Source organism: Aptenodytes patagonicus, chromosome 14, assembly GCF_965638725.1.
Source record: "Aptenodytes patagonicus chromosome 14, bAptPat1.pri.cur, whole genome shotgun sequence".
Taxonomy (NCBI): Eukaryota; Metazoa; Chordata; class Aves; order Sphenisciformes; family Spheniscidae; genus Aptenodytes; species Aptenodytes patagonicus.
The window spans coordinates 15,306,591-15,320,692 of NC_134962.1; the positions used below are offsets into that span (position 1 = coordinate 15,306,591).

Below are 14,102 nucleotides of genomic sequence, written 5' to 3' on the forward strand. Positions count from 1 at the left end.
AACGTCTAATTGAAAAAATATCCTGATGGGAGAATTTCTAATAAATTTGTTTGCACCCTCATAGCCTGGAGGAGAGGAAAAAAAAAAATCCAATCAGCAGTGGGGAAGTTCCAAAGTTTCCATTGCATTTTGAGTCTTGATTTTCAGGCTCACTGCTCAGACTGGCAATCAGAGGCACAGTAATTTTAAAGGCAGGATTCATTACAGTTATTATGAAGGCATCAAGGGCACAAGGAAGTGTGGAGCAGAGGTAGGGGAATAGTAGAAAGCCATAAAAAAAATACATTCTGACAAACAGCATGATATGGAGAAAGCAGAGTGCTTGTCCTGCCCTGGACCTCCCCAGTGAAAGATACTTTTTGTTTTCTAAATGTAGATTTCCAGGTGGCTTTTGTTTTCTGGAGAAGAGTTGTTTCAAACGGGTCTAGACTAAGGTCTAGATCTGCAAAATATCTGCTGGAGCAGGACAAAAATGAGGCACTTGTGTGCGAGGAAGGGGGATGGATGGATGGATGTGTATTTAAATCTCTCAGGGGGCAAAGCTTTTACTTAAGAAAGAGCTCTTCCTTTCCTGGTGTGGAAGTAAATATTTCTGCAGTGCAAATTTCTGACTGGTTCCAGGCATGGACAGAACTCTCTCCCCACTGGAATATTTTCTCTCTCTTCAGGGCTGCTTGCTGGAAAGCTCCTGTGCGGCTCACCTGCCGCGTCTCAGTGCAGTCTCAAGATGCAATAGCTTTTAAGCGTCCCGCAGAGCCACACAGCATGTCTGCGCAGCTGACCTGACGCAAAGCTCTGGCACTGCAGGTCGGACCACCAGAAAGGGCCCTCCATCCAGGCAGTGCACAGCCTTGGGTGGCTGCTCAGGCTCCCGCATCCACCTGATGGTTTTTTGGTGGGGTGGTCCCAAGAAGAGCTTGGGAGTGGGACCTCAGGACCATAATTTTGCCTGTTCCAAAAATACTGACTCCCCAAAACCATGCTGCTGCCCATGCTAAGTCAGAGACCAGCTTCTCCCGCAGAGCCTGGGTCCCGCTGCCGCAGGGCTGAGCACCTCCACCAAACTGCCACCTCTTCTGCAAATTCAGCCTTCTCTGCTGGGGCTGGTCGGGTTGGCAGAGGGTATTTAGGCCATAGATCTGATTGAGTCTCCGTGCCTAGAAGCACAGCAGCTCCAGCTGGAACGGTGTTAGCAAGAGCCGGCTATGCCAGCGATCGTTTTACAGGTGGAGGGAAATTCAGTTTAAAGTGGATAGCACGCGGCTGGCTTCTGGGAGAGCTGCTTGTCCCGGCAAGCCCGCAGGGCTGCTGATGCTCTCTGCATCCCGCAGCTCCTGCCTCACTGCTGGGTTTAACGAAATCCTGCATTTGCACAGGGATCCCCTTCTACCCTGCTGCGGCTGCTATCAGTATTAGTTAATGAGTGTCACAATACCCGCTCTCATTTTGCTGCTTTTAATTGGTTTGCTCTGCTATCCCAGAGGATAGTTTGGCAATTAGAGGGTGTCTGTGCACTCTTGACGCCGAGCAGAGCTGTGTTACCCCCGCTTGGCTTTACTAACTCTGCTGACTTTAATAGCTAATCCTGTAGCACTCTGAGAAATGGAAGTGTAATTAATAATCTACACTGAAAATCTTCACCTGGTTTTATTTAGATTTCTCTTTTATTGTTCTTAATACGACCCATTTCTGTGAAGGCATAACTGGTATCAGCTTCATATCGGAGAGCAAGAGGACACGCAAGGGGTGAACAATCTTCAATTCATCATCAGGCTTGTAAGGGCAAGAGGGTTGGCTCTTCCCCTTGCTAAGTAGATGGTGTCATTCACAGCTGGTACCTTCATCCTTGTCTCGGGAGTGTTTTATGGCGTAGCCCATTTTATTGCCATAATTAATTTGTGAACTTAGCCTTGAGAACTGCCCCAGCCATACTTCAAGCCAGAGACAATCCTGGAGGGCTTTTTTCCTTCATTTGGAATCGGAGCAAGTGAAAAGCTCCCACTATAGCTAATTAACGAGAAGAGTTTTGCAGTTCTCCATGGGAGTTTTGTAGCCTAGTAAGTGAATTAGCAGTTCAGAACCGGGTGAAGGGGGCAGGCGTGCTTGCAGGAGCCGTGGGGGCACAGGCAAATGCACTGTGCTCAGGCTGCCCTGCCTCCTGCCCAGCCCCAAAGCCCAGCCATGGAGGCAGAGTCCTGGCAGAGCAGGCAGGGGAAGAGGAGATGGGGGGAAATGTGCCTTCTTGCAGCCAGAGTTTGCAAACAGCAGCAAACTGTCATAATGGGGAATCAGGCTTTGCATAGAGACCCCCTCGTGTATGGCCTGGAGTGACTTTCTGCATTGCTGGTGTAGGTTTGCTTTGGTGGTTAAGGAGTATGTAGGTGTCTGGAAGAGGACTGAATGGGACCTGCCCATCTTGGAAATTTCCATCGATGGAAATTGGCTTCTTAAAAGCTGATTGATCTAGTGGGAACTTTGGCAAGAACTTCATTTGTGTGATCTTTGCTGCTGGGTAGATCTGTGGTTTTGCACAGGTTTGGTTTGTTTGAACTGGAGTGATTCGTTCATTATTTTGCTGAAAAATTAACATAAACGTGCTATGTTACCATGGCCCATTGCAATAACAGTGATGTGTGTGTGGTCATACATGCTCCAAAGTTTTAAAGGACCAGCTCAGGATTTTCTTCTGGGAATCTTGGCATGAAGAGCCAGGAAAGTATTTGGGATGCACATAACCCTGGGATGCAGATGACATTTCATTAACTCTAACTTTATTTTGTCTTTCTAGTTTGATGGGGAGAACATGTACATGGGAATGAACGACAACGCCCAGGAGTTTCTATCGGCAAATCAGGTAAGCGTTGATTTGCTTGGGTGGGCAGTGTGGGTAGATTTTCTAGGGGACTTTCGGCAAAGCTTAGCACAAATTCTAGGAGCTCTCCGTGCACCTGCACTCCTGGGACATCAGGAGGGTCCATGGAGGAGTTCAGAGCTGGCTGCCAACCCAGCTGCTGCCGAGGAGCAGCGGCGGATGCACTTGGTACGGGGAGAGGAATGCGCTTGCGTGCTCGTGCTGCTGTGTATCGCCAGAGCCCGGCTTAGCCATGGCTCTCCAACAAGGCATCCTTCACTCGAAATGAAGGTGCAGTTGGTGTTTCTGGATGCAGTGAGGTTTACAAGTATTATGTGTAGTTCAGATGTCTCCTTCCCTCACGTAAAGTATTTCCTGTAGCTAAATAGATTAACAGTTAGCCGGCTTGGGGAGAAAAAGGAATCGAAGGTTTCCTGTTTTGGAGCTATAAACCCACACGTGGAGGACCAGAATAGAAGTGCTCACGTCTCACAGGTGCCTGAGCCTTCAGGACTCTCTCTTGGCTTGGATACATATGAAACAGAAATGTCCATTCAGTGGAGCCCTAAACATATGTAAAGTTAAGCCCATGCTTAGGTTCTACTGGGAGGTGAGGACTTCAGCATGTCTTCCTGACCAGGAGATGAGACCCATCTGCATCCCCCTGAGATGGCCTGGCATGGCTAGAGAGTGCTGGGGACTTGGTGTGTCTTTGAGGTGCCTGATGCTGCACCCTCGGGGCAAAGCATCTCATCACATCCCGCTGCCCGATGAGTGCAAGTTCATCACTAATATTTTTCAGCATCCCATTTTTGGGCTGCGTTGGGCCATTTCATTGTGGGGCCCTGTTGACCGCGGCCACGTGCATCATGGGCTGTGCAGGGTTATGTCATGTGAAGTTGATGTGTTGCAAAATTTGAAAGGTGGCCGTGTGATGATTTCCATCCAGCCAAAGATGCTGCTGGCTTCCTATTGCCCTGGACCTGGTGTGTGTGGCCTGGGGCGAGGTTATGGCGTGCTGCTGCTGCTGGGGTTTGGTACTTACCGCAGCATCGCTATGAGTTACAAGGCTAGTGAGTCATCCATGGTGTATCTAACTCAGATACCAGCGGCGATTGAAATATATGCATATTAAGCTGAAAACAGGATGAAAACCTGTTGTTTACCTTCTTAGAGTGCGGCAGTGTGTTGGCTCGTTGCTCGGGAGAGTTGTTCCTGCTCTGGCTTTCAAAGACGGCACGCGAAGCCACCACCGCCGAGGTGTGGGGAGAGGGCTGTTCTCGCGTGAGAAGGATTTCCAGAGGGTGGGGAAGGAACCGCAAACTTTGTGCTATCGAGTGATTCAGCAGAAACAAATACGTAGTCGATCAAAAACGGTGTGTGTTGATCATTAGAGCCAGGAATTGCCAGAGGTTGAGTAAACGCAGAAAGGAACAGGGTGACCCCAAGCTGCCCCGGCTGGGGGTCAGTCCTGTGCTCCCCCCTCTCCTCTCCCCTTCCCCGTGCTCCGCAGGGCTGTGCAGAGCTTACGACCAACTGGTGGATGCTAACGGGGGCAGTTGTCTTAAATACTCTGCCTTTAAAAACTCCAAAGGGCCGACCGTTGCACAGCCTCATTGGGAAGGGCTGGTGGCACCGGCTCAGCGGCCAGCCGCATTCCCTGGCCGTGATGCACCTGCGGGATCAGACTGGCCTGGGGCTGAACCACGGCCAACGGGAACCATTTGTGTTTCCTCCTCTGCATGGACAGAAATCGCCTCGCAGCCCCTGTCACATCTTGCTTCCCCTGCGGGTGGGCAGCTGGAGAGAAATCAGAAGTGATGCTGCTGGGTGGGGAACGGCTTGCTGCGCCACGATCGAGGAGGAGGGCTGACTTCCGAATAAAAATAGAGGCTGTCATGTGATGGAGGATTCATGTACTGTTTGAACCTGGGAGAAGGATAAGCCAAACCAGCTTAGATCCCTGTAACCTGGGAAATACAAGTTTACTCTTCATTTGTTCTCTATTTACTTGGTGACCTTTATTTTCTATTTTGAAATAGCAGTTAAGGATGAAAAGGGAGGAAGTCGTTTTCTCTTGGCAGAGGGTGGACAGGGGGCAGGTACCCCCCATTACAGGGATGGGTTTGTGCATGGGGCCATGCTGCTGCTTTATCTTCTGGAGCAAAAGCTCTATGGGGAGTGGGGACCAACATGGAAAATAGATGGGGAAGTTGGTCTTGTCTTGCATCTCTAGTTCCCCTCCTTGCACTACTATGCTCGGGGTGGTCAGAGAGGAGCTGGGAGTTGGGACCAAGGGGTGCAAGGGCACAGGGTGGCACCCAGGGCTCTGCTGGGATGGGTGCCCCCATGGGATGCTGCAGTGACCCCCATAACCTCGCCCAGGGCGGAAGGAGGGGAGCGGGGAGGAAGGGCGAGCATCACGGTTCATGCCCTGCAAGGATGTTAGTGGTGGTTCACACCCAGCATGAGCTTTGGCCGAGGAAGACGGGGAGCAGCCTTCCTCCCTCACCCTCATTAGTTCGTCTTCTCCCTTTATTTACCTGCACATCAGCGCTTGTTTACCAGAGAGCTCTTTATAGACTGGTCATGACTTCATTACTAATAACACAACTCTTCTATTTAAATGGGTGTTCCAGATGTTTTTTATTGTTTGCTAAACCTGTTGCAACCTGAACGAGTACATTAAACAGCAGGAGCACAGTTTCACAATCCCGCTTGAGAGGCTGCTAAATCACCAGCCCCGAGACACCTGCACAGCACACGCGGGATATCGCGCAGCCCTTGGGATCCTTGGGGACAAAGACAAATCATACACACTAATTACTGAAGCCATCACGCTGTAATAGATGGGCCTGGTGGGTTGCGTTTTTTTTCCCCATTTTTGTCTTAAACTGGTTGCATGGGGCACCATTAGGCATCTGCAGCTCTCGGCAGCCGACACAGCTTCACGTTGAGCCCAGCTCGGGTGCAGGGGCTGGGACATCCAGCATTAACAGTGGGAACTCTTAGCTTCACATCGCCTGTTTTAGGGCATGCTTGCTTATTTACCCCAGTTTTGTGCTACACAGTGAGCCCCCCCTGCTACCAGCACGCTTGTGATGGCCTGGGGTGAGACTGTCACGATGAAATCCCCTAGACCCGCGCAAGGGCTTCCAGCCCCTCTGTGCTTCAAGGTGGGTGGGAAGGGCTGGGAGAGCAAGAAATTCATCTGTGTATGTGTCCTCATTTCAGCTGGAAAATTTTTAGGGGTCCACAGATGGAAGAAGTTTGATAGTCTTTGTTATAGGAAATTCCTTGCAATTTTTCTTTCAAAATATCTAGGAGTTAGGTGGAAGGCAGAATTCACTTTATCACCTCTCCCCCCACCCTGGTTTAAACCCAGGGGGGTTTAAATGGCTCCTGCCTCTCAGTGCAATGCTTTACGCTTTCTGCCTAGAGATCCAGCAACTGCTTAAGCTCTTGAGTCATCCTTTCCCATCACACAGATAAGATTATTCTCATTTTACAGCTGGAGCTACAGAGAAGGTGCGCTTAGGGCAGCTCCTGTGCTGAGCAGTCCTTGGACAGCATCACGATCCTGCAGCACCCTGACGTCAGCCTTATCTCACCCCCTTGTACGGTTTTTGATCCTAAGGAGCTTCTGCAGTATCTCATGGCAGGAGCATGGTAAAGCCAGGACTGGGGTCCGCTTCCCTCTCCTTCATCACTCCCTACCCTGCAGAGCTGCTAACTCGCGAGGGGAAGAAGAAAAAAAATACCCCCAAACCCCCCAAACAAAACGCCATCAAAACCATCCGAAAGCCAGCTGATCTGCTCCCTCCCTTCATCTTACTGGATGTGATTGCTTATGTGCTATCGGCTGCATTTCTTGTCGACCCAAAAAGGGTTCATCTCAGCTGAGAACGAAATGCAGAAATACAGGAGCCTAAAACATAATGAGAGTGCTGACAGATCCAGACTCACGCTGGCACAGCCAGCTTGGGGAAAATAATTCCTCTTGTTCTATCGAATAGGAGGGACATTTGACCCCAGAAGTGAGTCAAATGTAAAATGTAATTCAACCCCCAACAGGGGCCAGAGTATAAATGCAACTTGACATCTGATCAAACCATCGCAGACATTTGACCCCCGAGATGAGTGAGGTATCTGTTTTGTCTCATGAAGTCGGCAGAGCATCGTTCCTCACCACTGCCAATTTTCTTTCTTTCTTTCTTTCCCCCCCTCCCCAAACAAAGACAAGGAATTAAGTAATGCAAAAATCCCAAGGAACGGACAGATTACCAACCATGCGAGGTACTCTGAAAGACGAGTAAAAAAGCAGTGGTGCTGTTAAAAGAAATAAAGACACTTGCAAAATCAGTAAGAGAAGGCATTTATTAAGGCCTTTGTGATAGGGAGAGTAACCCCAGGAAAGGCAAAGGTTGGGAAATTCCTCAGGTAGGAATGAGGTTGGTTTTGTTTGGCATCAAGACTTTTGCACTTTCAGGAAGAGTCCACAGGTGCTTTGTAAACATGAATTAACTGTGCCTGGGAATACCCTGCAAGAAGGTATCGTTGTCCCACGTTATGGGTGAATAAATGCAGGAAATACCTTGCCGGGGGGCTGGGGATGAGGTGATGTTCGGGCAGGGTGTGGGAACAGCCGGGCCCTGGCATCGTTTTGGGAACAGTTGTCCCTCGGCTTGTTAGGAGCAAGGATACGGCTCTGTGCCCAGTCTATGGGAGGGCATTATGGAAAGCTTTAGGGGAGTGATTGCCACATTTCTCCTCTCTCTATCGCACGTCTCTGGCTGCTGGCAGGGCAGCGAGCAGCTTCGAAGGAGGAAAGGGCTGATTACTTACCACTGGGCATTTTTGGTCCTGCACTCTGCCTAATCCCAGGAGCTTTCAGTGCATGGCTTATTCCAGCTGAGCAGCATGCCTGTTTCTGTACCAACAAGTTAATTTGTGTGACTCCTTGTGCAAATGCTGTTATACATCAGTATAGTTTATTCAGGCCAGGGAGATGCATCGGCATAAGCAACTGTGCTTTTTTAACTGAGAGCACAGATAGGACCCCACTGCTTTAACTGTGAGTGTTGAAAATATGATGGTTAAATTGACAGAAAGTTATTTGCACACTATTTCCTCCTCCTAATGCTATCCTTACAAGATGCTCTTGCTGACACACTTATGCTGCCCATCTGTGTATCAAAAACATCAGGTCTTGGCTGCCAGGAACCACATGTGTCCTGTGGACATGCGTGGGGCCTGAAGGTTTGCACACCAGCATTGAAAAAGTATGATTTCACCCAACCCTGGTGAGATACCTGATGTCAATGACCCTGCAGAGCAGCAAAGAGGGCTTTGGTTTGGCCTGTGTGCATTAGGGCAAGACTGGGTAACTCATGGATGGAGCTGCTTACATTTATACTGCTGAGAAAGTAGTTCCGTGGGCATAGATGTGTTTGTGCGTGGCAGCATGTGCATAAAACAGAAGGTGGGTTTTCCTCTTGCTGTGTGCATCGGCAGGAGCTCAGCTGAGTGCGGGGGTTGTACCGATGCACCAAGGGAAATGGAGTTGAGAGAGATTATATTTGTCATGTGCACACACACATATACAGCATCTGTCTGAAATGTGTCTCTATATAAACGTTAGTGTGGGGTTATACATGCCTGCCCCTTTCTGCATGCATGAAATCCATCTGCGTATGTATCTGTGTGCTTGGATGTGTATAAATCAAGATTTATCTACTGTGTCTATTGCCCTTTATCTGTTTATCTCCATACATCTTCAAGCTCGGGTCTGTATTAGCCATAATAGATACAGTAAGTCGCTGATCTGGTGGGTCAAATGGTCAGGGCTCTTTGATCAGCCGTCAGGATACATTACCACCAGGGCCTCCGGTGGGGCTTGAATTACAACTTACATTTGACTCATTTCTGGGGTCAAAACGTCCCTCTTATTTGATCGAATGACAGAAATTGTATAATTTGTATATATCCCTGAGCCATATGTGCTCTGAGTGCCACTCTAATGTGTTTTATAAAGGCACAGCTGTCTTGGTGACTTATTTAAAATGGGATTTTGAAGTAGTGTTCTTGCCATTTAATGTCCTCATTCAGGGTTACACAAGGTTTATCAAATAATAAATAACATTTAGAACATTCATTTTAGCATAACAATGGGTTTGCTAGTTATAAGGAACTGGACAGTACAATAAAGCTGTGTTTGGTAAATAAGCAATAATGGAAAGCAAGCAATAGCATAATTAGAAATTAATGACGGTGCAGGAAGCTATGGATACTTTCCTCACATTGTGCTAACGCTCCAGACTAGACAGAGCTCATCTTGGCAGCCTCTGCTGCAAAATATGCCATCAAACCTTGTCATAATACTGGCAGACGTGTTGTCCTCCCACCTCCTGGGCCTCCCACCAGTCTCGACTGAATGGCAGCAAAATGTCAACAGTTGATAAAATAAACCCGGGTCTGGGGCAGATCCATGCAGGGCGAGTGCGGGGGGTCCCCTTCCCCGCTGGGGGCTGCGGAGCCAGAACGCAGTGACTGCACAGTCATGAAGTGGCCATGGAGCCCCAGGCAGCGTGAGGACAATTAGGTGCTGGTAACGAAGACACAGGTCATCCTCCCCTTGTTCTTCTGCCTTCCTCCCTAGTAGGAAGCTGTAAAACAGGACCAATGTGGACTTTGCCCCACATGGTTTTCCCTCCACCAGTTGCTCTGGAAGAGATGCTGTGTCACTAGCAGTGAAGCAACAGTGTGCGATTGCTCGGGCGTGACGTATTCTCATGTTTGTTGGTCCCTGACCTACAAGGACATGTGAATGTGAAGAAGTTTCCAGCAATTAGTTTGTCCCTGAAGCTTCTAAGGTGCAGCAGGTTGCTCATGGTCACCATGGCCTCTGTCTCAGACCTGGGTTTCCTCCAGAAGAAAGGCTGGAAGAAACCAGGAGACCATGCACGTGGCTGATCGATACCTTAGGGTGATCCTTCTCAAGTCTTGTCATAGTAAAGACTGCACAGCAGAGTGGTGGAGGAAAAATTAGAGCCCACCATAAGGTTATTCTTGGTGCAATTTCCACTCAAGTCCCCTAATGAACTTTTGTGTTTCTAAGGAGTCTGATCAGTCTTTGCATGTGAAGAAACTTGTGGTTGTTTTAACTTTGAGGAGACGTGTCTCGGGGTCTTCATAATCTTTTGATTTTGGCTATTGTCTGGCTTGATTTATTGATCACAGGAACAGATGATGGTCAGGGGATGGTCAGTGCTAGAGAAAATCACTGATGTAAGTAGAAGGGTTTAAAAGAGAAAGGACCTTGTCCCCCATGCGTGGAGAGCTCTGATGTTCCTGAGTTTCCAGCAGTATTGTGCTCCTTGGGTTTGACTCTCTTGCCTCTGTACAGCATCCTGGTCTCTTCCAATCTGCAAATAGTTTGTACTTTTGAAGTCTAGAGTCAACCACAACAGGGGCGGAGTACACCTTAAAGTAAAAAACTGATGACTCCCTAATCCCTTTACAATGATATATTGCAAATATTGCTGGAACATATATATAGAAGGCCCCTGGTGAAGAGAAGCGAGAGCTTTACGCTGACTCAAAGTTGAAAGACAGGATTAAACGGAGCTGGCAGTGCAGTGGAAGCTGGGAGTGCATGCTGCAGCAGGCACCCATGCTAAGATATAGATTTTGCTCTTTCCCTGCTGTTCTTTGAGTAATACTGTATAATTTCATATGTTGTGCTAGAGAATAAAAAAGAGAGGGAAGACATTGATAGATATTAAATGCCTTTCTCAGCAGACGATTCAGGAAGAATGTCATGTACTATTTTAGAATGAACAATAGAGTATTACATGTCATTTATTATAATCAGCAGCTAATGGAAACCCTTCCAGGAGGGGTTATGGAGGTGAGCACAACTACAGCTGATGATCCAGGCTCGTGAATTTTGCATGAACTCCTACGTGACAGTGAAATTTTTGAAAGGTGCAGTCAGGAAGCGATGCCTGTAACTTAGTCGTACCAAGAGAAGCTTCTGTAGGGTCGGCTGTAGTGCTTAAATAAAATAATAATAAAAAAATCCCTTAGTATTACAAGCAGAATGAACATCATCTTCAACACTTGGTCTCAAAGGACTCCTAAGTTGTTAACAATAGGGTGTTTGAAAAACAGCCACCAAGCATCACAGAGTGAAAAGCTGATGTAACTGAGCAGTTCCTAGACCAATATGAGTAGTCTCTGTTTCTATTGCATTTACTCTGGGGGAAAGAAAAGAAATAGCATCTCATACAGTCAAAGATATCTGAAGGGTGACACAGAGTGCCTTGTAGGGACGGAAAACTCTGAGGTTGTCATAGTGGTTGAATTTCATGCATAGACATGCATTTCGTCAAAGAACTGAGGTTCCTAAATAGATTTAGGTTTAGGGGCAAAGGCAGGAGGGAGAAGGAGATCCTCGGGTGCATCAGAGCGGTGGTCGGAAGGCAGAGGAATAGCCCACACTGCGGCTGGCAGCCTGAGGGCTAGGCACAGCGTCCGCCACGCCTCCAAGGTCTTCCAGGTGACTGCAGCCAGCTATGCCCTCGGGTCAGTCCAAGAAGTAATCTTTCCTTCTCTTTCCCAAGTCTTTCCCGGGTTTTCTGGGATCTGAATCAGCTCAGAGATTGTTTTTGGCTCGATGTTAAAAAGCATCTGTATTAAGCAGTACGCCTGATTCCAGCCCTCAGTCTGCAAGGAGTGTGATCAAAATGTACATGAGGATCTTCAAACAGAGCTCTGGTTTCTTTTATGGTGAAGAAGTCCATAAGCAGCGAAACGTTTTAAAAAAATAATAAAAACCCAATCAATGCAGGAGGGCAGTCCAGAGCTGGAGGCAGCACAGCTCCAGCCCATGGTCCAGCTGCCTGGGGGCTGGAGAGGTGGTGGGTACCCAGGGGCTGGCAGAGAAGGGGGAGCAGCAGGACGATGTGTATCCCACCAAGGAACAGCATTTGCTGCTGCTGCATCTTGAGTCAAAGTTTTACATATGGAAAATATTGATACCAAGAGAAGTTCTGACAGAGGGTTGGGCATGGGTGTTCCTTGACACCAAAATGCCATGATGCCCATCAGCAGGGCTGAAGGAAATGTGGACCTGAGATTCCAGAAATGCTCCCTGTGTGCTGGAGGGTGAAGCAGATGGAGTAACTGGGACTGCTTCAGAGCACCGTGGGGCACAGCTCAGGTCCAGTCAGACTGAATAACACTGAAGAGGATCTGCTGCTGTGCCTGGTGACTCCTGTGGTGTGAGGACGCGTGGGCTGGCAGTCCAGCAATGCTGATGAGCTCGTAAAGCCAACAGCTCATAAAATAGCAGCAAAATGTAGAGGACGGTGGTGTGCAGCATCCTTTAGCCAACAAAGTGTCACTTTGTCAAAGATTTCCCACTGTGCTCAACGCCGCTGTAAAGGGACTGCATGCGGTGTATGCAGAGCTGCTGCCTTTGATGGTCAGCATGGTCCAGCGCAAGGTGGAGACCTGCACATGGGGGAACCTGGGGCAGCTCTGGAAGGAGCAGGTCACTGTCGAAGCATAGGTATCACATTAATATAGTGCTTATGTGTGCTTTAGGCCTCCTTACGGTGCCCCTCCGGTCAGCTACCACTGCTCCTGGGAGGGTGCTGGGTTGTCCTTGTGTGGTGGCTGTCACTTCAGACAAAGGCAATCCCGGAGCTTTTATGCACAAGCTGTTTCTGCCTTCAGATCCTCCAGCTCCTCGCACTGTGCTAATTCCTCGCCGCTTGTCTCCCGAATTACCTGCTGTGACACAGTGTGATTGGGAGCCAGGTCTTTACATGCTAACGATGGATGCTGAGCTCTGATAATGCGATAACATCACTATCGGTTAGCTGTGACGAGCAAGATTTTCTACCGCATCCTGTTGGGGGGGTTTGGTTTTGGCTCCTGCAGAGGTTGGTTTGCTTCTGTAATGGACCTCTGGGGAGTGGCTTTGGAAAATTGTGTTTATTTGTGGAAATGTAGCACCATGGGCCACAGGAATATGAAAAAAAAACCAGCCTGTTGCTCTTGGGATTTCCTTTCCCAACTGATTGATTACTTCTTCTCTTCTCATCAGAGCCCCAGCCCAAGCCGGTGTTTGGGTCTGCCGTCACAACAGAGTGATTAACTGGGGAGCCTCATACTTCCAGCAGGAAAGCGTTATTTTCCACTTCAGAGTTTGGATGAAGGCCTGTGCAGAAAGGAAGAGCCCTCCGTAGCCTCGGCCGGCTGCAGAACGAGCCCTTTGCTCCCTGTCGGCTCTGGGGCTGCCCTGGGTGAATGCGGGGTTGGGCTCTGCTCCAGCCCCACAGTGGCCTGACCCGCTCAGCAGAGCATCTCGGGGCTCTGCAGGTACTGGAGGATGATGAGGGTTACGTATCCCGAGTGTGGCCACCCAGCTCCTCACGCTTGGAGTCAGGCATTCATACTCATTCGTGCGGTTGGGCAGAGCCGTGAACCCGCACTAGTGTCCAGCAGTGCTCTGGCAGCTTGCCTGCGAGCGTGAAGTGGTACCCAACCCCTCACTGCTCTAGCAAAGTGGTGGGACCTCCTGGGGAGCCAACCCATGAGAATGGGCTGGCTTGGCACCTGCACACGATGGGTCAGTTGTGTTAGCTCTTACGCTTCTGCTGCGGGATTTGTTCAGTAGACCCCTGGGCATCCCCCTTCTTGAAGCCTGAGCGGCTCAGAGTGGGTGCAGCCGGCAGGTACCTGGGCAGGGGAGTGTGGGTGCCATGAGTAACCCGGGTAGGGGAGCATGTGTTGCGGGTACCCGGGAGGGGAGCATGCAATGCAGATACCAGGGAGCATGCACCATGGGTGCCCGGGAGAGGGGAGTGTGCGATGCAGGTAACGAGGGAGGAGGTGAGCGTGCGATGTGGGTACCAGGGGTGGGGAGCGTGCATTGCCGGTACCCAGGGAGGGGAGCATGCATGCCACCTATGTGGTTCTCCTCCTTTGGGGAAGGCTTAGATCTTTCCCTAGCAGGTGATGCACCAGGCCAGGCTGGTCAGAGCTATGACAGGAACCAAAAAATCAGAGACAGTTAGGTATGCGCTAGTCTTTCACAGGGAGGCATGCTCTGGCACTGGACCCGGCTGAAGGACCGCTATCACAGTAGCCTTCGCTCCTGCCGGCGGGGTGAAAGGTGGCAAAGCTGACCCAGAGCTCTGTGTTTGGCCCGTGCGCCCATCACCTGTTCTGCCAAGAACCG

General features: G+C 49.4%; 1 protein-coding gene across 3 annotated transcripts in view; it reads left to right on the forward strand.

Annotated features, from left to right (window-relative positions):
• Positions 1-14,102, forward strand: part of TOX2 (TOX high mobility group box family member 2) — a 155,697-nt gene that overhangs the window by 59,534 nt on the left and 82,061 nt on the right. For all 3 annotated transcript variants that reach the window (XM_076352319.1, XM_076352320.1, XM_076352321.1), the window contains exon 2: positions 2,789-2,854. In XM_076352319.1, coding sequence (XP_076208434.1) covers positions 2,789-2,854 — 66 coding nt within the window. The remainder of the gene's footprint in view (positions 1-2,788; positions 2,855-14,102) is intronic.